We start from the raw sequence: 27,412 nt of genomic DNA on the forward strand, positions 1-27,412 counted from the left end.
AATTTTGTTGTCATTTTTTATTCAATTATATTTACACAATTGTATAGTACTACGAAAAAGATGTCGTTTTTTTTTTTTTGTTGCACCCCCACCAGTACCAGTATGCATTGCATAACATGCCCGATTATGAGTCAGAATTAAGAAAGACCAAAAAAAAAAAAAGCAGAAAAATGAAAACATGCTGTGAAATGATAAGAAAAAAAAAGAAATGTAAACCAAAAGGTTTGAGTACAGATAAAGGATGAATTACATGCAGCTCTTTCTGATCAGATACCTGGTTTACACAACATACGGCTGAACTTCAAAGCCTAGTGAAAAACTGAGAAGGTCTTCATGAAAAAGAGCTGACTGTCTTATCTCATGAGCCGAGAGTGAGGTTTGCGTGACAAGGCTGGCCACGAGAGGAAGTGAAATGTGTGAGAATGGCAGGCACCGCAGTCTCATCTCAGAACGCTCACCACCAGTTCATGCCTGCCCTCACTCTCAAACCTATTGCTCCTGCCTTCACCCCTTTCGCTTCCTGTCTCGTTTATAACACGTCTCTGACTGTTTTTTGTGCCACTTAAAACTTCAAAACACGGGTTACAAAAAAAGATGCTGTTGTTGAAATAAGCAACAATCTGCCCCTCTTTTAACTGCATTTTTGCATTTCATTAAAACATGATTTATGTTTACTAAGTCATTTTACTCATATGTTGTCTGATTTCAGACAAAACCTGCACACAGACATTTGATCAAAATGGGATTCTGTTGTTGAATTCTGTTGTCATGAAGCTTCGAAGCTTTACGAATCTTTTGTTTCGAATCAGTGGTTCAGAGCGTGTATCAAACTGCCAAAACCACATGATTTCAGTAAACGAGGCTTTGTTACGTCATAAGTGTTTCGAAATTATAATAGTTCACGTGACTTTGGCAGTTTGATACACGCTCCGAACCACTGATTCGAAACAAAAGATTCGTAAAGCTTTGAAGCTTCATGAAGCTGTGTTTTGAAATCGCCCATCACTAGATATTGTTGAATAAAGTGTTTATTTTTGTTTTTTTTGGCGCACAAAAAGTATTCTCGTCACTTCATGACATTAAGGTTGAACCACTGTAGTCACATGAACTGTTTTGAATATGTCTTTAGTAGCTTTCTGGGCATCTGAAAGTGTTAATTATCTTGCTGTCAATGCAGGCTCTCACCGAGCCATCGAATTTTATCAAAAATATCTTAATTTGTGTTCTGAAGATGAACGAAGGTCTTATGGGTGTAAAACGACATGAGGGTGAGTAATTAATGACATAATTTTTATTTTTGAGTGTATAGTTTTATGAAGAACCTTTAACATCCTCTAAAGGTTTTTTCTTTTAGTATTATTATAATTATTTATAGTTGAACAAGGTTCTTCCTGATTAGTAAAATGTCACACTAAGGAAAAATGGTTCTTTTAAAACTGTTCACTGAAAAGTTCTTTGGGGATCTTCTATGGCATTATTTTTGGAACATTTAAAAGAGTGTAGGTCCCATTTCCCTCTCATCCCAACATTCCTTTCTACACTCCAGCTGCTCGAAATGAGCGTGACGTCTCAGTTCATAATCATCCTGCATTCCCATCATATTGTGGTGTATTTTTGACAGAGTGTGTTGTTGCTACCTGCTTTGTATGCTAGTACTAACAGCGCAGTGTGACATATGACTTATGTGTACGTAGAGACAGCGTTACTGCCTCAGTCATATTTCATCTAGTGCTGCAAATGACAAAAAATCTCTCTCACTTTCTTCCCTCTCAGTCTCCCTCCCTTGTCTCTTTCTGCTCTCTTAGTATCAGTAAGCCCTTGCTCGTAGGCCTTGAAGGTTAAGCGCTAACTCCCCACAGTTCTGACCTTGCCTTACAATGAGCAGCATTAGTTCATTGCGCCGTCTCAGCACCATTACAGTGAGTGACTGTCAAGATGGAACACTTGCTGTCTTGTTTTAGTTTGGTGTCTAATCTGAACATGTTCAGGGAAAAAAAGCTAATTCAAAAGCTAATCTTCAAAGCTAATTGCAGCCTAATTCACCCCTCCACTCACTGCCACTTCCGCTTCGGTCTATCTCTCTCTTTTTCTCTGCCCATCACTACACTTGCTCCTCCCGCACGCCGTCAGTTAGAAGGTCTCAGGGGAGAAGCTGCGGCCAGGCTTTTTGGGGGAGCTGTCAGACTAATAGATTTCCTCTCTCGCTCTGATGTGAACAGAGGGAAAAACCTTCCCTGCTGGGACATACTAAAAGCAAAGTTTTTACAGGGCCGGTGGAAGACCCATATGATCTTTGTCTGATAGGTCTGAATGTTTTGAGTTTTAAGCTCTGATATTTACAGTATGCTTTTTAATGTGTTTGATTGGATGTAATGGTTTGCTTCTGTGTTTTGTGTTTATTCAGCTAAATTCTGTATATCATACAAAAGTTTATGTGAGCACTTCATGATTCATTTTACTCAAACATGTATATGATCATGAATCTGTCAATGACAGCATGTTCGTTTTTTTTTAAAGAATATATTAGGTGATTTCTAGTTTGGATGCAAGAAATACAGCAAGACAATCCTCAAACGCCCACTACAGGCCGACAGCTGCACAGCAGGCTTGAAGCGTGGTAATGCTTACATACTAAGCTAACAGCGCCACCTAATGTTTGTTTTTGCAATAGTTTTACAATGTGGGTACGTCCTGTGTTTTCACAATAGACATTTAATATACACATCTAAACATAAAATAACAAAATATTAAGCATACATGTTTGTGCAGGACAATTTTAGGGTTTTTTAAAAATTTTACATTAAAAATATATGGAATTTAAAAAGAATACTAGTGAACTAGTGTTAGGCCTACTAGTGAATTTTTCCACCTCAAAACTAGACCGTAACCAGCATGAACCGTGCACCATGACGAATGCATCATCACAATATTCACATTAATGGCCAACAAATATGAGTTTTCAGTAGTTCATTTTTGAATGATTATTCCTCCAACTATATACGTGGTTACAGCCTAGCAAACTGAAAAAGAAAAAATAATAAGCCATGACATTTTATGTTTTAAAACATTTTTGTGCCAGTCCTTTTACATTCAAAATGCTTCAGGTTTGAATATTTTTGGGTTGTTAATACCAAAACTAGCAAATATTGTACCATATTATTCACAGTCAATGTTTTTGTACTTTGTGATAAGAGAATAAAAATGAAACAGGAAAATACTGGGATTTTTTTTTTCCCATGAAGTTGAAACATTGAGATTGAAAGTGGTACTTTTAGTGTAACTACAAAGAATTAATGATAGAGACAAGAGAAAACAATGTGGTCAAATTCAGTATCCTGTTAATTATGTCAGTAGAAAGTCATGGGGACTCAAACGAGAGAAAAAAAAATCAGTCTATATGGTCCAGATTATATTATATTTAACTGTTGATGTTTATTTTGTTTTAATTTTTTGCTTCAAACTGATATGATCATTTCAATTTCAGGGTTAAAGGCTATTTTTGTAGCCTGTGGTTTCAAATAAATGTGTCATAAGTCTGAACTGTGTCATAGGGAGCATAAATATAACCCTGTGTTAAATATAGATTTGTGGTCATGGCTTCTCTTCCTTCTGGATGTTTAAGAAGCTTCTGTCCTGTGCTCAGCTGAATACTTTTTGTATTAGCTCACAGGGTAACTCCTCATTCGTGGGGAATGTGAGGGGGACACTTGACTCATATATGGAGAAGACAAACAAGGGCCATTATTTTTGTAATTGTGTCATATACTATTTGACACTTTAGTATTAGACAAAATTATTATTTTTAGAGGAACCAAAAAACATGTCAACTTTACTACATTCCTTTTCAAATACCATTACTGATACTGAGAAGAAAATAAAAACTTGTGGCCAAGATTATTATAAGATCATTAAATTTCTATATTTCTTAATTTTAAAAATATTAATGAAGAGGCCTAAAACATACAGGATATGATCTTTTCACCCAGCAAGTATGGTCATATTTTGTGTTTATGAAAAAAGTAATAGTTTTTCATATTCTTTCTTATATTATGTTCTTGTATTTTCCTTCATATAAATTTCTTGTAATGCTTATGCTTTTAATATGTATATATATATATATGTATTTATTTATTATACAGTCAAACCAAAGACATTTTTGGTATATTTTTACTAGTGGGTGCAGGACACTATAGTTCATTTATGTAAGTGAGGATAGCAAAATAAAGTAAACTGTGACATATTATACCCAAAAATTCTTCATACAGTGGACTACCAGTAAAACTGATAAAGATTTGGGACCAAAAATTATTCAGACACTTTAACCTGATCATGTTTTGCTCAAGTGTTATCTGACATAATTAAGATTAATATTTTCTGACACAGTTTAACTCTGACATCTTGTCATATTGTATTACCATTTTTTAAACTATAGTGAATAAACTGTATTAATGAATGAAATGTTCAAGGTGTCTGAATAAATTTTGGTTTGACTGAATATAAATATAAATATAAATTTGTTTAGGAAATGACATCATGACTGCACAGTTCTTGCATACGGTAAGCAGCTTCTGTTGAAGGTAAGGAGAGAACACACACACACACATAGGGTGTAAAATTAGCATGTGACTTCACTCTCTGTTCATGACTAAGGAGTCATTGGGCAATCCTAACTTGGGCAGCAGGACCATTGAAGGCTGTGGGACATTAAAAGTGACACCAACCCATTAATCAAATTACAACTGTAAACTTATTATAGCCTTCTGAACATCCTGAATGTTCTGTTTACTTGTAGCTTTGAATTCTTATTCATGACCTCAGTGGTGTAAAAAGACCAGTGGTGGGAGGTTCTAGACGCCTGTTGGAGAAATATATAAACTGAAGTGACCTGAAGCAGGCAGATCATTCTGAGAGGAATCAAGACAACACCTTCCAGACAAACAGGCGAGAGAAATGTCTTCTGCCGAGAGCCTCTTCATGGACGACCCTTTCTTTGCGAACTCCCACTTTTTGTGGCCCAGGCGCAGTATGGTTCTTTCCAGCTTCAGAGAGGATTTCCTCCAGCGAAGGGCCCAAATAATGCAGAACCTGAGGAACGAGATCAGAGACAGCTTGCTGAGTGAACTCAGTGAAGAGTTCTTCCAGAGTTTAAACGGTCAGAGGTCCCCTGTCTTCTCCAGGCTCTTCAGTACCAGCACAGATGAGAACAAGCGGCGAGACGTGTCTCTCACACTGGACACTCAAGGCTTCTCTCCAGAAGACGTCACTGTGACAGTATCTGGGAGGAGGCTGGAGGTGCTGGCCAGCAAGAAGGCAGAGAAAGACGCTTCCTCATCGTCTACCAGCACTGCTCATGTCGCAGAAGCCCAGCCACAAGGATTTGTTCAAGCTGTGCAGCTTCCTGATCACCTGGATCCAACCTCCTTGACCTGTTCACTTGGAGAAGATGGACTTCTGCATATTGAGTCACCAGATTCCAAAGATGAGTCCTCAGAGGAGCGTGTCATTCCCATCCGCTTCAGAACATCCCTGAATATCCCCATCAACAAGGACAGCACAAACAAAATGGAGGATGGGGCTGAGAAATCAAACTAGAACACAGACTGATGGCATACTATGCATTGTACAATTGTTTTCATGAATCCAGAGATGTGCTTCCTGTAACTGTCATTTTTTTCTAAAAAGGTTTTAATAAAGATGTTAATTGGTGACTTCATGCACAAACTGCTTCATGTCTTCTTCAGATATGCTATGAATGATTAAGGTTTTGAAATGCCTTTTACGATCATATACGTTAATATTATTGTCAATCTGGTAGAGGTAATTCACTAATTTTCCATTTTATAATAGTGTTTTCATTGATGTTTTTGATGATCACTTCAAAACCTGATGTGCAGAGCTGTTGTTATAATAGGTCTCCATTTTAAAACGTTTTGGCCATGTGGTTTGTGGGATTATGTAGATCATTTTAGTAAATCTGAGACTTCTGTATCACACTTATCACCGACATGCATAAAGTGAGAAAATAAAGCAACTTCCATAAAGGTGCAATCAAGATCCATCATGCAATTCCCGAAAGCATTTAATCTAATCAGATTTAAAGTTACTTAAATTTAATTTTAAAAGAAATATGTTTGTGAAGCAGAATGTAATGCAAGTATAAAATAACTTTCATTACAGTATAACGTGGGTTTTACAATTAGCCTTCCAATACAAATGATGGCGCTATAGACACATGATTGAAACTTCTTCTTCTTTTTTTTTATTGACACATATAAAAGCAAATGTTACAACTCAAAGAATTTAACAACAATGCTAGAATTATAAACAATACACAAAAAGCCAGTAAAGAAAATAAAAAAAAATAAAAATAAAAAAAACAATGATCCAGAGGTAACATATTACTTAATGTAAATTAAATTTGAAAGAAATAGAGAAAGGTCCCTTTTTCTTTTTTTTTTTTTTTCATCATAAAAAGGCATAAATGTTATACTTTGTGCACAACAAAAAGGACTTTAGAGCTTTGACATTGCTGGAAGAAGAGATAGTGCCCAATTAACATTTCAAGTGTTGACAAAAAACAATAAAAAGAGGTTTAACAGACAAAAAATTGTATTTATGTATTAAAAACCTTGGCCAGAAAAAAAAATAGATTTATAAGAAAATATTTGTCTTTTAGATTTTTATCAAAGTTATATAAACCAAATAAGACAGCCTTAATGCAGTATATTCAGACCAAACTCATCCACTCCATTTCTGCTTTGAAGCCCTAACTTTGGGGCGCAGTCTGCGTATACTGCTGACTAAAAAGAACCTATAAAAGATCATTTGTACCATTGGCAGTGATGGTTTTAAACCAGTTTTTTAATTGAGGTGTCATGAGGTATCTGTCTGGGTAGATGTGTGTGTACACATGTGTATGCATATGTGTGGGCATATATATTGTGACGAGCAGAGCAGTCTGGATGGAGGTACGCAATGGTTTCGCTCATTAAACTCATTATTGCTTTTTTTTGTTGTTGTTAAATTTGTTTTATCATTTATGTATGGTGATATATTAGAAGGTTATCATTGGTGGCTGGTGGTTAACGTAATCCACCAGCCATTATGGCGGTCAAACGTAACCTAATCACACCATAACATGACATTGCAATTATAGTTTGTAATTTATTCCTTCTCATTATACCTGACACAGGACTATTTTCTTTGAAACGAAGAATGGGGGGCATCCAAGATCTATTGACCATTCCAAAATCCTGTCGAGACGCCGGAGAGCAAAAGTTCAAGAGATGAAAAGCTTCCGGATGAAACAGTCAGCTGGCTATAAAAGGTATTCTTGAAATGGACAGCAGGGGAATTTGACACCAGAAAATCATGAGATGAAGAGGCCAAATGCTGCCATTACATTCAGTTCCCAGGAGGAGCTAAATAAGAGCCTGTAAAGGTTTCTCTGACATTTTCAGCCTGAGGGACACCATTTGTTGTGGCTTCAGTGCAAGTACAAAACACAGCAGTTAATATTTGATGTGTGCAACCTGAGGCAACAAGATGGAGGAAACGCACAAGGGAAACCACAAATGTCTCCTGACTAATTTAAATGTCAGCAGCATAGAGATTTTTGATCTGGTTCCCATTAATGAGAAATACTGTCTGACTGAGAGAGAAAGACAGTTACAAAATAAAGGCAATTGCTCAAGTCCTTTCTCAACACCTGCCATTACCTGAGAATGATCGCTGCTTTTACCAGATTTTGGCAAGAGTGTAAAATAGCCCAAAATTGTCTTCGAGCGGGCAAAACTGATATTGAGGTGAAGTGGAAATGGATTTTCCATCTTCACTAACAAGTTTGTCTGGCTCACAAAAAAAGTGAATAGAAACTGATTGCGTCATGAAAGTTTGTCGCAGTTTATACGTTTGGAAAATCTGTATATATAATCTTTTATATTGAAAAATTTTTTAAATATAAATGATTAAATATAATCAAATATCTCTAATATTTAACCTGTTATTTAAATCTACGTAACCATAAAAAATTTGTTACCAAATATGGTGTTTATGATGTTTCTGATATCATTGATAGGGGGTGTCTACATTCACCTCACACTTAAATAAAACTTTTTAATGGGTGCTTTCAGCGGGCGCACATCTCTGTCCAGTCCTCTTCACAAACATTAATGGTCTTGTTTGGCTTCCAGCACAATAGATGACTCAAACAGTGACAAACAATCCTTGTGGGCAATCACTTGGATAAGGAGACAGCCTGTGTAGACCCACACCAGCGGGTAAATATTGATCCCATTTCTACCCAGCGCTAATGATAGTCCACTGTCTTGTCGGGCAATTCAATGCCACTGGGAGAGAAGACCTGTTCCCTAGGCAGCCGGCGTCATCTGCACCACTGCACCAACAGAGCTGCTCCCCTGTGCCTTGGCATCAATCTTTTTCAAAACATGCTTTCTTTCCCTCTCTCAGTCATTTCTTCTTGATGGTGTGAAAAATCTGACATTTCAGCCCAGACTGTTTAACCTCTGTGAGCATTGGTACACCAGCTGTTGAAACCGGGTTCCTGTGATCCATGGCTAACGCTTTGAAGGGAAAAATTAGTTGCTCAGTAGCTCAGTGAAAATAGAGTGAGGTGATTTGTGATTTGAGTCTTTTGTTCCTAGACCACCTGTGAGCAAACAGCCAGCTATATTGGAATATGCGACTACACAAGATTGCAAATACATATACTACTACACCCATATCCAAATTAGTGTGTTTGCAACCTATTAAAATGAGTTATTTTTGATCATTTTGTTACAAAATATTAATCATTTTTCATTTTGACATTAAAGAGATAGTTTACCCCAAAATGAAAATTTAATCAACCTCATTTCAAAAGATGTTATTTTAGATCCCATTGACTTGTTGATATTGTGCAGACAAAAACAATTGAAAGATTCTTCAAATTATCTTTTTTGTTGTTATTGTTGTTAATCTGCAGAAGAAAGAAAGTCATACAGTTTTGGAATGACATGAGGGTAAGTACATTTTCATTTTTTAATGAAAACTATCCTGTTAAATTGGAGCACAGTTTGAGGGTGTTATTTGCTATCTGTCCTATGTGGCAGTTTGCAATTTTTGTGATGCTCTCAGTTAAGTTGTACTATATGGGCCAGACCGGAGGCTCTGCCATTGAAGGTGTTCAGCAAGAGAATTTGAGGCAGGCAGGTTAATTTGCCCCCATTGTACTGTCATCTTTAGAAAGCGTCTTTATTCTTTTAGGATAACTGTCTTTTCTGATTTCCTCAGGTAGACTGAACCTTCCTTATATTGAATGCAGCATGCTTTTACCAAGCAATCTTGGCTGGCAGAAGTAATATAGAAAGTTTTCAGTGTTCTAATTCTCCTAAACAATCTATATACTTCTTTAAAAAACACATGATTTCTGGGATTATGGGTCGTACTGTAATACGTTTTTTTTTTTTTTTTCAACCTTCTGAACCGAAATGTATATACCTCAAAGGCTTGTTTTCATTCAAATGAATGTCTTTTACCATAAGGTCCAAACCAGGTCTGTCACTGGGAATGTTATTGAAGTTTCAAAACACATATGACGTAACGGAGCCTTGTTTACTGAAATCCTGTGATTTTGGCGCACCGAACCACTGATTCAAAACAAATGATTCGTAAAGCTTCATGAAGCATCGTTTTGAAATCGCCCATCACTAGATATTGTGGAATAAAGTCGCTATTTTGTTATTTTTGGCACACAAAAAGTATTCTCATTGCTTTATAATATTAAGGTTAAACCACTGTAGTCACATGAACTGTTTTAAATATGTTTTTAGTAGCTTTCTGGGCATTGTTATTCCTGTCAATGGAGGCCTCACTGAGCCATCGGATTTCACCATGAAATCAAAAATATTACAGTGTTTATTATAAATGATTTATCTGTGCACATCAATACTTGTGCTTGCATAAGTTTAATTGAAAACATTAACTTCCCCACCCTCTCCCAGCGTCATCTCCTCTCTGATGACATGTGGGTTAGACAGTAATACATCCCCTCCAGCAACCTCTCAATCACATGACATCGAAATAATTCGAAAAAAGACAACGATCCAATTTATTACTGATGGACAATCAATTGTTGATAGACCCTACATTTTCTCTCATTTGACAAGCCGTTTCGCTTGGATATACATCACAAGAAAACACTAACACAATTTCATGCCGACTTTGTCACAGTAGCTTACTAACTGAAGAAAGGGAGTGACCAATTTTAGCTATATGATCTCATATGTAACGTGAAAAGACTACAAAATCACTACTGAAATTAACATGTTTTCATAATTAAGACTAAATACATGGTAAAGCAACACATTTTTAAGCTAGTTGGTTTGAGATTGTCCAGCTAAAAAGTGTAATGTTCAGTACAATGGACAGTTGGCTTATTTTAGTTGGACAGCAACAGAAACACATAATCTTAAAATGGTTTAAGTCATTAAAGGATCAAAGGTCATAGGCCCATTACTATATTCATGACTCTAAACATATTGGATTTTACAACAGTCACTAGCATGGACAGCTAAGAAGATGAAGCTAAGAAAATTGTTCTTTTGATTTATGGTTGACGCAAACGTCAAAAAATAATGGCGACATCAGTTGCAGGTTAGTAAATTGTTCCGATCCCCCCTGGAGTGTTTCACATTTTGGAAGGGGAAACAACATAATTGGGGCAATCAGCTGTGGTGAAGAGTCGTGTAGGTTTGAATTAGATCATTTTGCAGTTTAGTTTTTATGAGGGTCCGTGACAGTCTGAAGCAGTAGGTGTCACGGGGCGACAGTATAAAATGTGGTCCACAGCATCCAAACCCGAAAGGTCTCCACAGCGACAGATATGAACTAGTAATAAAGATGTATTCCCCTGGCAGTGGGTGCACTGATTTGATTTGTCCAGCGGATCAGTGAAGCGTTTGCCCAAGTCTTGACTCTACCTGCCCCTCACGGCACATCTGTGATGATTGTGATATCTCAGCGCAAGGATGCCTACTGCTCTGAGCGTCCACATTACCCTGCTTCAGTGTACTTCTGATGAATAGCAAACATTTGCTTCAGCCGGATGATATTGTGCTCTGGTATTACCTTATAGATGCCTCTTAATACGCCACCTTGAGTTATATTAACTTAGATTAGATGTCAGATGTCCAAACTGAAATGACAAACAGAATGAAGCAAAAAAATGTTTGGCATTTGCTTCACATCTCCCACGACATAAAATAAGATGTTTTTTGTTTGTTTTCTCAAATTATTACTCAGTCAAGTTCTGTGACTAACTTAAAAGTGTGATCATTATGTGTTTTACATTGAGAGCCTTATAAGGAGACAAGGACTAGTTTTTACTCCAGTGACTAATTCATTTTGTGACAGTATGACTCAATAACATTTTCTTACACTATAAGAATATAGTGTATTATTAATTAATTATTTTTTTTCTTAGGTTCCATTGGAATAAGTGAACCTCAGAAAAAAGCAGTAAATTGTTTTACTGTTACCGTTTCAATCTTTCTACTTCAAAATTTCATGTTTAATTAATTGGTACTTTTTGAAATACTAGCAATTTCTGAGTGAAAATTGTTTCAAAGTAAATCCTGCACCAATTTTTTTTCATCATACCTTTCAAAATATTGGAGTCAGTGAGATTTAAAAAAAAAAAAAAAAAAAAAAAATGTTATTGAAAGAAGTATCTTATGTTCACTGGTTATGGGTGGTTAGATACAAGTTGCAAAGACGAAGGGATCAGGAAACAGTCTTTAATATAACAACTCATGGAACAGGCAGGGAAAACACAGGGAAACAGATAACACACCTTAACATTAACATAGACTGGACCAAGACTGCAGGAACACAAGGAGTATAAATACTAATTAAACTAACCGAGGAACTACAGTAATGAGTTAATTAATAAACAAGAGGTGAACTGAATATAACAAATCAAACACGATGGGAAACTGGGTCACAGTGACACAGAAAACAGAACATAACCCTGACATCACCAAGGCTGTATTTATTTAATGGTGCCCTAGAATTAAAAATTGAATTTATCTTGGCATAGTTAAATAACAAGAGTTCAGTACATGGAAATTACATACAGTGAGTGTCAAACACCATTGTTTCCTCCTCCTTGTGTAAATCTCATTTGTTTAAAAGACCTCCGAAGAACAGGCGAATCTCAACATAACACAGACTGTTACGTAACAGTCAGGATCATTAATATGTATGACCCCAATATTTGCATATGCCAGCTCATGTTCAAGGCATTAGATAAGGGCAGAATGTCTGGATCTGTACACAGCTGAATCATCAGACTAGGTAAGCAAGAACAACAGCGAAAATGGCAGATGGAGCAATAATAACTGACATGATTCATGATAACATGATATTTTTAGTGATATTTGTAAATTGTCTTTCTAAATGTTTTGTTAGCATGTTGCTAATGTACTGTTAAATGTGGTTAAAGTTACCATTGTTTATTACTGTATTCACGGAGACAAGACTGTCATTATTTTCATTTTTAAACACTTGCAGTCTGTATAATTCATAAACACAACTTCATTCTTTATAAATCTCTCCAACAGTGTGTAATGTTAGCTTTAGCTACGGAGCACTATCAAACTCATTCAGAATCAAATGTAAACATCCAAATAAACACTGTACTCACATGATCCGATCCATGTATCCATGCATCTGATCTTGTAAAGATCCATTTTGAAGATTTATATTAAAAAACTGTTTATTTATATTTAAAAAAAACTGTTTTATATTTTAATATACTTTAAAATGTAATTTATTCCTGTGATGTCAAAGCTGTATTTTCAGCATCGTTACTCCAGTCTGTGTCACATGATCCTTCAGAAATCATTCTAACATGATGATTTGCTGCTCAAGAAACATTATCAAAGTTGAAAACAGTTGTGCTGCTTAATATTTTTGTGGGAACAAAAAAAAAAAGTTTTTTTAATGCATTTTTTTGATAGTGTATTATATAATCTATTCTAAAAAATAATAAGGAAATATTGTCCTTTTTATTTTGATGAATTTTTGAATGAATTTTCAAAACTGAAATAAGCATTTGGAATCAACTAGAGAAAATAAGCACTTGTTTAATTGGACTTTGGACTCAAAACTTTGACTCAAAAGTTACTGACATATGTGCCTGGTCTTTCACATATAACTACTGTGAGCTTTCATAATCAAACCACTATGTTTTCAAAAGCTTTTCATTGCACCTACCTATTCAACAATATTAATATAAAAAGAGATAGTGGTGAAATTGGAGTTGATCTCATTGGAGATCAACACACCACAGCTGACTTAGTAAATGTTTTATCCATTATTTATTTTATTTATTAGTAAACTTGATTGGTGTTCCTTGGCAGTGTTGAGTGCAATCAAGAGCACTGGAAAAACACCCAAAAATAAAAACATTGTGCACTCTAAAGCCTCAAAATAGGGCAATCAAACAGCAAACAACCTAATGTGAGAAGAACAAGAGAAAAATATATAATAGGATGTCCGCCCATTTGGAGGTTAAGAGGGACATAGACCACTGCAATCCTAGTTCGTCAGGCCTACAAAAGGGTAATTGTGATGCTTAAAGCTAATTTTATAAAATAAGATACTTGCCCTGATTACTAGTGCATCACAAATATATCTACATCCTCTTTCTGGTTCTTTGATGGTCACCAAACCCTGTAAAAGACTAAATTAATTCACAGAAAACATGTCGAAGACGCATAAAAAGCCTTTAAAAGAAACAGTCTCAGAGGACCAAAACATCAAACCTTAATCTGGATCTGGATGAGGGCTCCAGAGAACTAGAACAACAGCAGTCCAGATTTATCTATGTTGCATCACATTTGATCAGAATCCGGAGGGAGGATAATAAATTAACTCAACAGTAATGGTAGATGACATGGAATTTGAGGCAGGTGGTAGATGATTTGTAACTAGATAACCATGGTTGACGTGCAGCATCACACTTTCACTAAGTATGTCAAAACAAGCAGTTCTTTAAGTGGCAAGCTGTTACGTCTGTTCTTTTCGTTTTTGCGGCTGAAGAAAATATTTTCCTCTAAGAACGTCTCTGTCTCTTTTAAAGCATTGTGTAGCTGATCAATTTAATATCCCTGGACTGAATAATGCTTTTACAAAGCTTACACAAAGTAATGTGTTTTGTTTAACTTAAGGCCTGGCCTTGTCATCTTGCCAAGATAAATAGCTGTAATTAAAATGTTGCTGTAGGCCTGTTTATGCTGGAGGCAGGATAGTTTTGGCTCAATAGAAGTTAAATGTAAGTTGTTGTTGCAGGTGTCATCATTTACTCTCCCCTACAGGGAATAGTGTGCAATTGTATCAATATATCAAAAAAGAGCAAAAACTCCTATTGATATTAGACTAGAGCAGTACTATTTTACTATTAAGCACCCACACTGCCTTGTAAGAATATATTGAAAAGATTTGTAATTTAAAGCACAGTGTCATGTTGTGTTTAAATGACACATACAGCAGCATTTTAACACCGTATAACAGCTTGAGTAAACTGTGCAATCAGTCTCTAAAGATGCCAAAGGACATGTTTTTACGACTATGTGATAACATGTATTGAATAATAAGAGATAAAAATAATCTCTCATACACAAGTTGGCCAGAAAGGATTGGCCAGAATTTCACTATATCAAAGCTTGTGAGCATAATTTCAGTTCATTTAGTATTTATGTGTACAATTGTTTGTATAATTTTATGTATAACAAAGAACCACTGTCCCCAAAACCTTTGTCTATTAAGATGTCAAGGCATCAATAGAGCCCTTTAATTTAAGAATCACCCATTAAAGGGTTAGTTCACCCCAAAATGAAATTCTGTCAATTACTCACCCTCATGTCGTTCCACACCACAAGACTTTCGTTCATCTTCAGAACACAAGATCTTTTCGCCGATCAGTGTTTACATGCGAGTAAAAGCCTAAACGAAATCTGTTCATCATAACAAGCGATCGATTTTCTTCAGAAAATTTGGACTAAACCGCTCAGTTCATATGGATTAGTTTTCTGATCTCTTTATGAAGTTTTTGAAGCATCAAAGTGGTAGTTACAAAGGCAGTCAATGGAAGGAAATCTGACAGCATTCTGTCATCAAAAATATCTTACTTTGTTTTGTGAAGATGAACGAAGGTCTTACGGGTGTGGAACGACATGAGGGTGAGTAATTAATGACTGAATTTTCATTTTTGGGTGAACTAACCCTTTGACCTTCTTTACATTACCAATCCTTGAATAACATCTTACCTCCATCTGTATCAACTATTTTTAGTTGACATAATCTGCTTGTCTGAAATGTTGGCCGAGGTCAATAGTTCGCGATTTATTGGCAGACCAGGCAGGAATCCTTTCAAAATGGCCTCTAATATGGAAACCGTCTAACTCCATCTCACCTGAACAACAAACAAGGCAATAAAAATCGACAGTCTAGTATCAAGAGAGTTTAATGTTTGGCCTGGCTGTGGCGAACTCCTCAATTCTGTATCTCTGTAATGCTGACGAAGCCCTTTAAACCCCGTTCAAACATGTCTCATGGGACTCAAATGAGTCTCTTGTCCTTGGAAAAGCACCATTTGACTATTAAACCAAGTGCTGCAATTTGATCTAAATTCAGTCACACTAAAAAGACATTTCAAAGACACAAAGGTCCTCATGTTGCATATTGTACTTATTATTAGATTTTATATAACACTAGAACTCTTGTATACACCTTTGTGTAAAGATGAATGTCTGAAAGTTTTTTTTTTTTTTTTTTTCTATTGGGTATAGGACCAAACTTTCATATCTTAGTTGTAGACTTTGGCTGCAATGGTACATTATAAAAGTAGCCCCAATAAAACAAGTGTGGGATCTGCAGGTTGGAGTAATGGGGGTGACGAAATGTAGGGGCATGCCGAAAGGTCTTTACAATTGGTTGTGAATGCTGCTCATTGGGGTGTGTGGTGGAGTTAGGAGTTAGTTTCTGTTGTAGCAGTAGATTTTCAAAATCTAATTATGTGGGACAACTGCAACACTGGAAATGCTGCCTGTAGAACATGCAGCGACAAGTGGAGTGATGCACTCTCAGAAAAAGAAAATGGTACAAAACCAAGACGGTACTTTTTTAAAAGGTCCTAATATGTACCATTTAGGTACTAATATGTATGTACCTTTGAGGCACTAGTATGCACATGTTAGGTATAAACATACCTTTTGAAGGGGTACTGCCCCAGTTACAGCTTTTGTACCTTTTTTTCTGAGAGTGTACAAAATAGTCCCAGTGCTGATACTGGTGAAATATCAGCAATGCTGGAAGGCCTCTCATCCAATCAGATTCAAGGATGGAGCGAACTCTTGTAAAACATTAGCATTTATATATTTAGTGTTTCTTGCGTAAAGAATATCCTGTACTTATTCAGAACCAGTTTTTTGCCCTTACATTGCAAACAATCAGAGACTGTCCAAACTGCATGTGGCACTTCATTAACGATAGATATGAGTTATGAGGAGTTATGAGGATTTACAGACAGTTTGAGGATCCACTGGAGTTACAAAGTTTAGTCACAAGCTCTTCATTAGTTAAATATTTGCAAAACACACAGATGTAAAGGGTGACCAGTAGTGATTTTTGAAAAAAAAAAGAAAAAAAGGTGTGGCTCTGATGGACAGCTGTCCGCCTGTCAGCAACAATATTGTGTGTGTGTGTGTGTGTGTGTGTGTGTGTGTGTTTGTGTGTGCGTGTGTTTGTGACATATCAGGACACAAATTTGTATGGTTATAATTAGTATGACATGGGTATGTCATAGGTATTACAAGGAGAGGATGACTTATGAGGACTTATATGTCCCCATTTTTCAAAAGGCTTATAAATCATACAGAATGAGTTTTTTTGTTTTGTTTTTTTGTTTGTTTTTTTGAGAAAGTAAAAATGTGCCGTTTCCTGTGATGGGTAGGTTTAGGTGTAGGGTTGGTGTAGGGCCATAGAATATACTGTTTGAACAGTATAAAAACCATTACGCCTATGGAATGCCCCCACAATTCACAAAAACAAACGTGTGTGTGTGTGTGTAAATAAAATTCACATTTAGTTATTTAATGTGTTACTTGCCGTTTCTTTGTAATTATTTTTGAAGTGTACTTTGCAATTTCGGAGTGAACATTGTTTCAAAGTAAATCCTACACCAATTTTTTTAATGTAGGCCTATACATGGACTCAGTTTGGAATCTTATGATCACCAAGGCTGCGTTTATTTATTAAAAAATACAGTAAAAACAGTAATAATGTGAATTATTACGTTTTTAAAAAAATATATATTATAAAATACAATTGTATGTGATGGCTGTCGTGGAAAAACTCAATATAATCTGACTTCACCAACGACAATTCAAACTTTCAGTTGTCTATATAATATAATACAATAGAATACCTTCAGGGTAATTCCTGTCCTGAATATAATACAATATAATACTACAGGTACTGTAATTCCCTTCTCGAATACTTCTAATACAATTCAATACTTGGAAGTAATTCCACTGCCAAAGTATGGTGAAGGCATCCTGTCAAGAAGCTACTAACACTACCTCAAACCACACAGGTCTGAGCAGGATCATTAATGCTAACTGCCAGAATTACAGCCTCACCCAGAGGGCGGATCTAAAGTCTTCCAACACTATCACTCTCCCTGCTGTGGTCCTTTGAGCGTTGAATCTTTAGTACTTCTATCATTTCACTTACATTTCTATTTCACTTACATTTATATACACGTTTGTGTAAAGATAAGTGTCTGAATGTTCTTATAATCTTTTTTTTCCTGTTGGATATAGGGCCAAGCTTTCATATTTTGGCAGTAGACTCAAGCCATATGTTTTCTTCCATGGACAGATACAACAGCTGTGTAGTAGGCCTGGAAGCTCATCATCCATCAAATCTAGTGCTGGTTTGAGTCTTCTCTTGTGTTTTGCCAATTTATGGTGACAAGAACCTGATTTCATTGCAGTCTCTGTAGGTTTTTACACAAATGTAAAATTTGATTTCTAATAGTAATATTAATTTTGTGGTTTTATCTATCCCAATTATAACCATAAATATTTTACAATATGACAGACATTTTTTTTTCAAATGCCTTTTTGCCAATTATTGTGGAACAAAGATCTTCTGCAAAGTACAAAGTTAAGAGTTAAAAAACTTTTTTTTATTCTTTCATTTCTTAATGTACTTTTGTGAATCCTTGTGCTCAACAGATGTTTGTTAATTATGCGTGAAATTAAGGCTCCTGAATTTCATTTGTGTTTTCACCCAGCTTTATATTCAGAGTTGATCATGATTTATATTTTTTTATCACATTTGTATCTTCAGAACACATGGCTTGACAAACATTTCCATATGCTTATCTTCTCCTACTCATCAGAGATAACAGATTGTAAAATTAAGATGTGACAGATATTTAATTTATCCCCATATGCAGGAAAGATCACTGTCAATCTTCTGTGTTAACCTTTTCCCCTTGCATATATCAAAGGCACTCTACAACAATGAACAATGAGTCTGATTTCCTCCGTCATGATTTGCCGTTGATGTAAGATTTGCTACTGCTGTGATGGCAAGGAGAGATGCAGAAAAGATGATTACGTTATAAAAGCATTTGGCTTAAGTTTATTTAATCAACCCCAGCCATATAAAATGGGTTCAGCTTTTCTGCCCTTTTTTTCTCATCATCCTCTCATTATATTCCCAATAATTTCTGCTTCTACAGTGGCCTTAACCATAATCCCTCTTTAGCAATGACAAACTAACAGATCAGGTCTGCTTCACTGCTCTTATGCTGATTTTGCTTTTGAGCAGTTGTTTCTTGTATACATTGTACGTACTGGTGCGTCCACAGGGAGCTCCTTAAGCGTCACTAGTTTCACATGGCGTCAAAAATGGCATATGGCCTCACTTTACAGCTCAACATGTCCTCATATGATCTTGTGCTGTGTTCAGAAAGACAGATAGGTACTAATCAGGGTTGCTACAGAGTTAACTGAAGTGTGGAACTGGGAATAGTTGATGTATTTTTTTAAGTTGAATATTTGCATCCATTTTTTTTTCATAGTTTGTGTTTTTGGATGTTTTTGGACATTTAAGTCACTCTTAATGTGTAAATCTACAAACCAGTGATGCTAGAGAGTGCTAGAGATTTTCTCACAACTATTAATGCTACTACTGCTACTACTAATGTTACTACTAATGCTACTACTGCCAGCAGAGGTGCTAGTGAGGCCAGCAGGGGGTCTCACCCTGGGGTCTGTGTGGGTCCTAGCCCCGCAGTATAGTGATGGGGACACTATACTGTCAAAAAGCACCATCCTTCGATTGAGACGTTAAACCAAGGTCCTGACTCTCTCTGTGGTCATAAAAAATCCTAGGATGTCCTTCAAAAAGATAAAGAGTGTAACTCCGGCATTCTGGCGAAACTTGCCCATTGGCCTCTGTCCATCATCATGGCCTCCTAATCATCCCCATATATCATATTTGGCTTCATCACTCTTTGCCCTCTCCACCAATAATGTGGTGTGTGATGGGCGTTCTGGCGGACTATGGCTGCTGTTGCATCATCCAGGTGGATGCTCTGCGTTCAGCACTTCCAGGATCTATGTCAGAATGCCGACTCATTATTGGCTGGCTCCTGTCTCAGCATCACACGCATTTGTCGCGCTGCTCACGTGAACAGCGTTGGTCAATCTTGAGTTGGCGTTTTCTACCTTTCTGGGCCTTGAAAGTTTCACTGATGTTGCTGTCTATTTGTGGTTCAGATACCTCTGGGATTTCATCAAAAATATCTTAATTTGTGTTCTGAAGATAAACGAAGGTCTTACAAGTTTGGAACGACATGAGGGTGAGTAATTAACAACAGAAATTTCATTTTTGGGTGAACTAACCCTTTAAAGTGTGTTTTTTTTTTCAAATAAATGCCACTTGGTTTGATATTTTGTTACATAATACAAAGACTTTTTTTTGTCCAAATGGGGTCACAATAGATTTTCATCGTTTGCTTTATTTGTGCACTTGATATGTTTTTCAGGTTTAAAAAAGGTTTTCTTTTTCTGAAGCTATATTTAGATATTCTGGAACTCATTGACATACATAAAATCTCAGTAGTGTCGTAGTGGCCAGTGAGTGAAGTGTTGACCTTGCGTTCATGGTTCAGTGCATTGTTTGCTGGGATGGTTCTTTGAGGCTGGGGGATGGTTATGAACTCATGAGTGTGCTATTGAACAGGCCACAGGTGTTAAGGTTGCATGAGGCCTCCAGGGCTTCGGTTGGAGCTGTCAGCTTCGATCAGGTTCTCTATTTGAGATATAATGTTACAACCCCTGCACCAGAGGGCTGGAATTAAAACTGGAGTTGCCTCAGTTGTGGTCACCTCAACAGAGAGTTCAGAAGCAAACGTATCCTTACGGCCTTAAGTTTACTGAGCTGCTTTTTCTTCATAAACCCAATATAGCATGGTTAAGGCCCCAAAATACTTAAAGCAAAATAGAAGAATGAACTGGTGTAAGGTCATTTTGAACAAAATCACTCCAAAACAAAGCTTGTTTGGAGTTCATTTTAGGAGCTCTTAACAGCTTGCCAAAGAGAACTCTCTGGAAAAGTTGGCTGGTAAACACCCTAGAACTACCATTTGTCCGTGGCTGTTATGTAATAGGTGGGTGTGGCTCTGGGGCTCCGCCTTCTTTGACATGGTAATCTTCTCTGGTTCATTTTTTCTTTTCAGTTCATCTCTGAGGTCAGATGTGAGTAAAAAGATGAACACGCTGGAGAGATGCTTTATAGTAGAAATTAAAGTTGGCACTGGCACTGTTTTTCATGTTTAAAGGGGACCTATTATGCAAAATTCACTTTTACATGGTGTTTGAACATAAATGTGTGTTGGCAGTGTGTGTACACAATCACCCTATAATGATAAAAATCTACCCACTCCTTTTTTTAATCCCCATAAATCATAAGCAGTGTCTCAGAACAAGCCATTTTCATTTTCTGAGCTGTATGTCATACTACTCAGGCCCCGCCCACGACTGCTGACGGACTCTGCTGTAGTTTCCGCCATATAAGCCTATAAGGCTGAACACCGCTACTGACAGTTTCAGAGATTTTCAGTGCATGAGATTGTCCTGTTTTGTTGTTGCATGAGCACCTAACTCTGCCCTCTTCTTGAAAGGGGGCGGGAGCATCAGCTTATTTGCATTCAAAGGGACACACACAAAAATGTCGAGTTTTTGCACACACCCAAAAAGTGGCAATTTTAACATGAAATAAAAATGATCTGTGGGTTTTTTAAGCTAAATCTTCACAGACGCACTCTAGGGACATCAGAGACTTTTTTAATTTTACATCTTGTAAAAAGGGGCATAATAGTTCCCCTTTAACCCTTAAATGCATACCGTCATTCACTACCCTCCTCCTCATTCATTTTTTAAAGTTAGACATCAGCCTTCTTGGTATTCCTCAATCAATTCATTATAAAGAATATAACAAGAAAAAAATCATAAAATTATAAAAGAATGCCTATTTTTGTATTCATTTTTTGTAAAAATTGTATAGGGTCGCAAACGACCCGAGGTGTGTATGAGTGTACATATATTTATTCCACAAGGTGGCAATGTCTGATACACAATGCTGAAGTGACGACTCATTCAGACAGAAAACGAAATAATAAGAGAAACATGAAATGGCTCAGCGATTTACTGCAGAGCAAGTACTAAACGCAATCAAATATGACTCTAACTGTTACTGGATGAATCTGGTGAAGCTGTTAGCGATCAAAATATTGATTTTGAAGATGTTGAAAATTATATAGTTCTGAGAAAATGTTTGAGATCGCGAATAGGCTCATATTCGTGACCTCAAACATAAAACTAGCCCATTATTTGCTGAATTTACTGGGAAATGAGCTCTGACGAGGACTGTGATGATGGCATAAAACATCTGCTCAAACGGAGCCCTTTCAAGCTCCAAAAGGTAACAAAATACGATTTATTTTATTCTTCTGTAATTGTTACTCTAATATCAGAGGAGTTTTATATTATCACGACAGGTAGAGATCCTTCCGTGTTAGATATAGATCCGGGTCGATAAAGACCCGAATATGTAATAATGATTGGCGAAACAGTCATGCATTTAAGGGTTAATACTGTAAAGCTGCTTGTCTATATCTCTATATATATTGTATAGAGTTCTATATGAATGAATATGATGTGACTTAAGTGGAGCGGCGAATTGCAGAGCTGGTGCAAACATTTCAATGTCGCTATGATCGAATGCTTTCTTAACAGCTGTTTTCTCACAGCTGTCATTTTTGTAGTGTGTTTATTTTGTTTTTGAAAGGAAAGCATGCAGCACATTTTACATATCCGTCTAAATGCCGCTCTCAGCAGCGTCAGGATGTTTGCTAACAGTATAGCAGCAAAGGTATTTTAAACTTCTTTTTACCTGAGCAAAGAATGAAAAAGAACTTCGCCATGAGTATATTGGGGCCTTAAAGGTTGATTTTTATCAATCATTGGTCAGTGTTGCCAGAGTTTGTCAAGTGGCTGCAAGAGCAGCAATACCAGTACAACAATACCTCCTACTTCTTATTACCTTTGCGATACAATTTCCAGCCTAACGTAATAAAGCAACCCCAAGGAAAACTGCCACGAATCAAACCACATGATATGGACATTATGTGCTTTGTATCTACTGAGCCAGTTCCATATTATCATATCGCTGAGCTGCAGGTGAATGATGACGAATCGCTGTTAATATGGGGTCAGTCAATGTTATTGAGGTCTCACTTCCTCTTCATAACATGTTCTGCCATCGGCGCTTGGAGTGACTGTTCACTCATCCTGCCATTGCTCAGATTTCACCGGTGGTCCGCTGCCAGATAATTGTTCTCATAAAAACACACTTATGCCAGTTGCTATTGCAGTAAAGTGCAAACATTCAACAACACAAACTCCTCGTCATTGCCACGTTTGGTCATACGGATTGCATAATGATGCCACTTCTCTGTCCACTTCCTGCCACATGACAAATTTTATCAGAAGAAAGAATGAAAATAAGAGACTTCACAGATTCAAACTGTCAATGAGTCAATGAGCTGAATGAGGACCAGAACAGCAAGTAATGCAGGAGACACAAACACGTCCATTTCCTGTAAAAGTATCACAGTTCACAGGCTATTTCAATGGCTCAGAATTTGCATTCTTTTCTTAACCTTTTTGTACCACCACTTCAACAGATTAGATTAGAATTGATTATTCTTTCCTTTCAACCAGATGTTTATGCCATTTTTTGTTCACCTGAGATCTTTGCAGGAAATCTACAGTTGCCAAGACAGAAGGCTGTGTGACTGACAGTGTGCGTCTGCAGGGTGTGTTATGACGCAGAGTCTGCAAACCCCCTACACATGTTCTCCTACTCCCTCAACCGCAGGTGTAATGGCTGGATCCAGCACAGAAAAGTTCTTCTCCTTTTCCCCTTCAAAGAGGCTCCACTGCTACATTTATTTTCATTGTGTTCAGCTGCTTGATTTCTGTATAATTTTAAAGAAAACCTTTTATGATTTTTTTACATTTTCAACCTTCTTTAGTTGCTGTTTGAGCATGAAAAATGTCTGCAAAGTTACAAAGCACAAAGGGAGTTATTCTCTATATCAATAAGCACTGTTTCTGAACTCCCTCAGACGGCTTGATTGTAGTGTTGAGTTTTCTTCCGGGAATATACACATCAAAATATCTCTCATTTAAATAATTACCACCAAAGGTATTTGCAAAAAAGGGGCAAGGCCTGGCTGCCTTGCATAAGTAGTGTTGAAGCTTGTGGTTATGGTAAGAGGCGTGACATTTTTGAAACATGCTTGAAGCAGTTGACTAATCACAACACTGATCCAGCCAACCAATCAGAGCACAGTGTGTTTGTTAGTAGGAGGGGCTTCATAGAGACAGGGACTAAACAGAGTGTTACTGACAGACTGGGAAGAGAGGTGCTGCAATAATGTCAGTTTTTTGAAAATGAAGTTTTTATTGGTTTTCTTTATAACAAAACATACCAGTACAAAATTAAATAAATAAATACACTGTATACAAAATCAAACAAACAAAAGTAATTATAATAAATAATAATAATATTTATAGAAATGACACTTAAATGCAGAACAGGGTAAGCATGTCACTTCAAAAGAATTACTGATACTAGATCCATGCCTGAATTGACAATCTGAATAAACTTCTCCCACATGTCAACATCCATGTGATTTCCATTCACTTTAGCTAACATTTTTTCATATGATACATCCTCTATCATAGATTCAATCCACATTTTAAGTGAAGGACATTGAATATCTTTCCAAAGTCTAAGTTTCAGTCGTACTGTTGTGATTACACCCACAGTAACAAAGGGAAAACTCATTATTTTTAATCTGAGGAATCTCAGATTTATCTCCTAAGAGACAGATCCTTGATGAAAATGGAAGGTCAAATCCCAAACATCTTTCAAGAATTTTCAACACATTTTCCCAAGAGGGTTGAATCTTTGAACATTGCCAGAGAGCATGAATGTATGTGCCAAAATAATGTGTTTTTGAACATTCTTGCATGGAAACCTATTCTAGTAGACCCAAAAAAACTTTATTACTCCTGTTGAGAAATAAAAGAACAAATTGAACTTGTCATAATCTGTCTGAGAGGGTTCCTACCTGCGTAATAGGTGTTTGAATCCTATAAAATTCCCCAATAAATCAAAAGGACATTTGGGATTTGTGTAAATGGCAAGCAGACAGTTTTTGTTGCGCTAATAAAAGGCTAGTCGATTATGTGACACAGCCCTGAGAGGCGGACAGTGAAATAAACACTCAGTATTCCAACAGGCACAGACTGAGTCACAGTAGTTCATTCTGTAACACTTTTGTCACTTCAACATACAATGATATTTGTATGTGGTATTAAGTCAGAGCACTGATTTAATTTTGTATTATGAACTGATGAGTCTTAATCAGAGAGGGAAATCACACTTCTTTTTAAAGTTGTAATGTCTGTGTCCAGGAAATTGTATAAGCCACAGCTTGATGCTAAAACTTTGCAGATGATACAGTACAGTAATCCATGATGCATAGATGGGATGTCATGGTGCCCATTTCTTTTGTATTTGGCAAATGAGTGTACTGAAGAACAAATGTATTTAACCATATATGCTCATATCTATCATCTATGACCATGGGTCATGACTTACTGTCAGAACATGCAAATCTATAGTGAGGTGTATAACAATTGCTGTTATATTTCCTCCACCTTTAATGCTGTTATAATATTTCCAATGTCATACAATGGAAAATAGATCATACATCAAGTGTAGAGTGATTTTTTTCTTTTAGACAGATGAGCCATGGGTTTATCTAAGTCTGTCTCTCAGCCTGTTAGCTTTAACCTTATATTACCATGTCAAAGGAATTTATGACCTGTGGTTGTGTGTATTTTTCCAAATAGTCTTTTCCAAGAAATTTCCAAAATGTTATTTCTTTTTAAACCCACTCACACTGTAAAAAGTGGAAGCCTTCAACTGTTACCAGTTAAGGAGCTCTTTCTATACCTGATTTAATCTTACGTAGTTTTACTGGTGTAACCTAATGTATTTGGTTTGATTCAACGATGCTAAAAAAATTGAATAAAATAAATGAATATACAAACCCGATTCCAAAAAAGTTGGGACACTGTACAAATTGTGAATAAAAACAGAATGCAATAATGTGGAAGTTTCAAATTTCAATATTTTATGCAGAATACAACATAGATGACATATCAAATGCTTAAACTGAGAAAATTTATCATTTTAAGGGAAAAATAAGTTGATTTCAAATTTCATGGCATCAACACATCTCAAAAAAGTTGGGACAAGGCCATGTTTACCACTGTGTGGCATCCCCTCTTCTTTTATAACAGTCTGCAAACGTTGCTCAAGTTTAGGAATAGGAATGTTGTCCCATTCTTGTCTAATACAGGCTTCTAGTTGCTCAACTGTCTTAGGTCTTTGTCGCATCTTCCTCTTTATGATGCGCCAAATGTTTTCCAAGTTTTCCAAAAAGAACTTCAAATTTTGATTCGCCTGACCACAGAACAGTTTTCCACTTTGCCACAGTCCATTTTAAATGAGCCTTGGCCCAGAGAAAACACCTGCGCTTCTGGATCATGTTTAGATATGGCTTCTTTTTTGACCATCTTGACTTCTGAGAGACACTGCCACTCTGAGAGGCTCTTTTTATACCCAATCATGTTGCCAATTGACCTAATAAACTGCAAATTGGTCCTCCAGCTGTTCCTTATATGTACATTTAACTTTTCCGGCCTCTTATTGCTACCTGTCCCATCTTTTTTGGAATGTGTAGCTCTCATGAAATCCAAAATGAGCCAATATTTGGCATGACATTTCAAAATATCTCACTTTCAACATTTAATATGTTATCTATATTCTGTTGTGAATAAAATATAAGTTTATGAGATTTGTAAATTATTGCATTCCTTTTTTATTCACAATTTGTACAGTGTCCCAACTTTTTTGGAATCGGGTTGAAGAGACACCAAAAGAAGCTTTTCTACTTCATAGGAGTGTCATCAACCCTGGCTATAATGCTATTAACTTATCCCAAAATTATTCTCATTCTATTATTTGCTGTTGCCATATGAATTAATTAGCATTAATTAATGCAGATCGTGATATTTCACTCTAGTGAATCCTCTAGTGAAAACACTAAAAATAAAGTTTTATATTGAAGTGAATAAATTGTATTTCACTTTCAAGCCTTAAAGGATTAGTTCACTTTCAAATGAAAATTAGCCCAAGCTTTACTCACCCGCGAGTTATCCTAGGTTTATATGACTTTTTTCTTTCTGATGAACACAATCTGAGATATTTTAATAAATATCCTGACACGCAGCCGAGCTTTATGGCAGTGAACAGGGGTCATGAGTATGAGCTGAAGAAAGTGTCTCCATCCACATCCATCCATCATAAACATACTCCACATGCCTTCTGAAGTGAAGCGATATGTTTGTGTAAAAAAATATCCATATTTAACAAGTTATGAAGTAAAATATCTAGCTTCTGCCTGACCGTCTTCCATATTCAAGTTACAAAGAAAGTGTAAACTGGCGTCACGTCAGTTACACTTTTTCCGTAAGTTGAATAGGGAAGGCGTAGGACGTAGCGTAAGTGTTTTTAGCCGCAAGAGGTTTACACTTTCTTCATACATTGAATACAGAAGGCGGTCTGGCGGAAGCTAGATATTTTACTTCATAACTTGTTAAATATGTTTTTTTTTTTTTTTTTTACACAA

At 36.5% G+C, this 27,412-nt stretch overlaps 2 protein-coding genes across 2 annotated transcripts in view; both read left to right on the top strand.

Annotated features, from left to right (window-relative positions):
• Positions 1-4,882: 4,882 nt before the first annotated feature.
• On the top strand, positions 4,883-5,713 carry hspb9 (heat shock protein, alpha-crystallin-related, 9). The gene has a single exon (XM_048206524.1). It carries the CDS (start codon positions 4,951-4,953, stop codon positions 5,590-5,592), a length of 642 nt encoding a protein of 213 aa, XP_048062481.1. The 5' UTR covers positions 4,883-4,950; the 3' UTR covers positions 5,593-5,713.
• Positions 5,714-7,190: 1,477 nt separating this feature from the next.
• Positions 7,191-27,412, top strand: part of pyya (peptide YYa) — a 28,191-nt gene continuing 7,969 nt past the window's right edge. Inside the window, exon 1 of the mRNA XM_048206552.1 lies at positions 7,191-7,327. The gene's annotated coding sequence lies outside the window, so the exon portion shown is untranslated. The remainder of the gene's footprint in view (positions 7,328-27,412) is intronic.

Source organism: Megalobrama amblycephala, linkage group LG1 (genome assembly GCF_018812025.1).
Source record: "Megalobrama amblycephala isolate DHTTF-2021 linkage group LG1, ASM1881202v1, whole genome shotgun sequence".
In the NCBI taxonomy this organism is placed as follows: Eukaryota; Metazoa; Chordata; class Actinopteri; order Cypriniformes; family Xenocyprididae; genus Megalobrama; species Megalobrama amblycephala.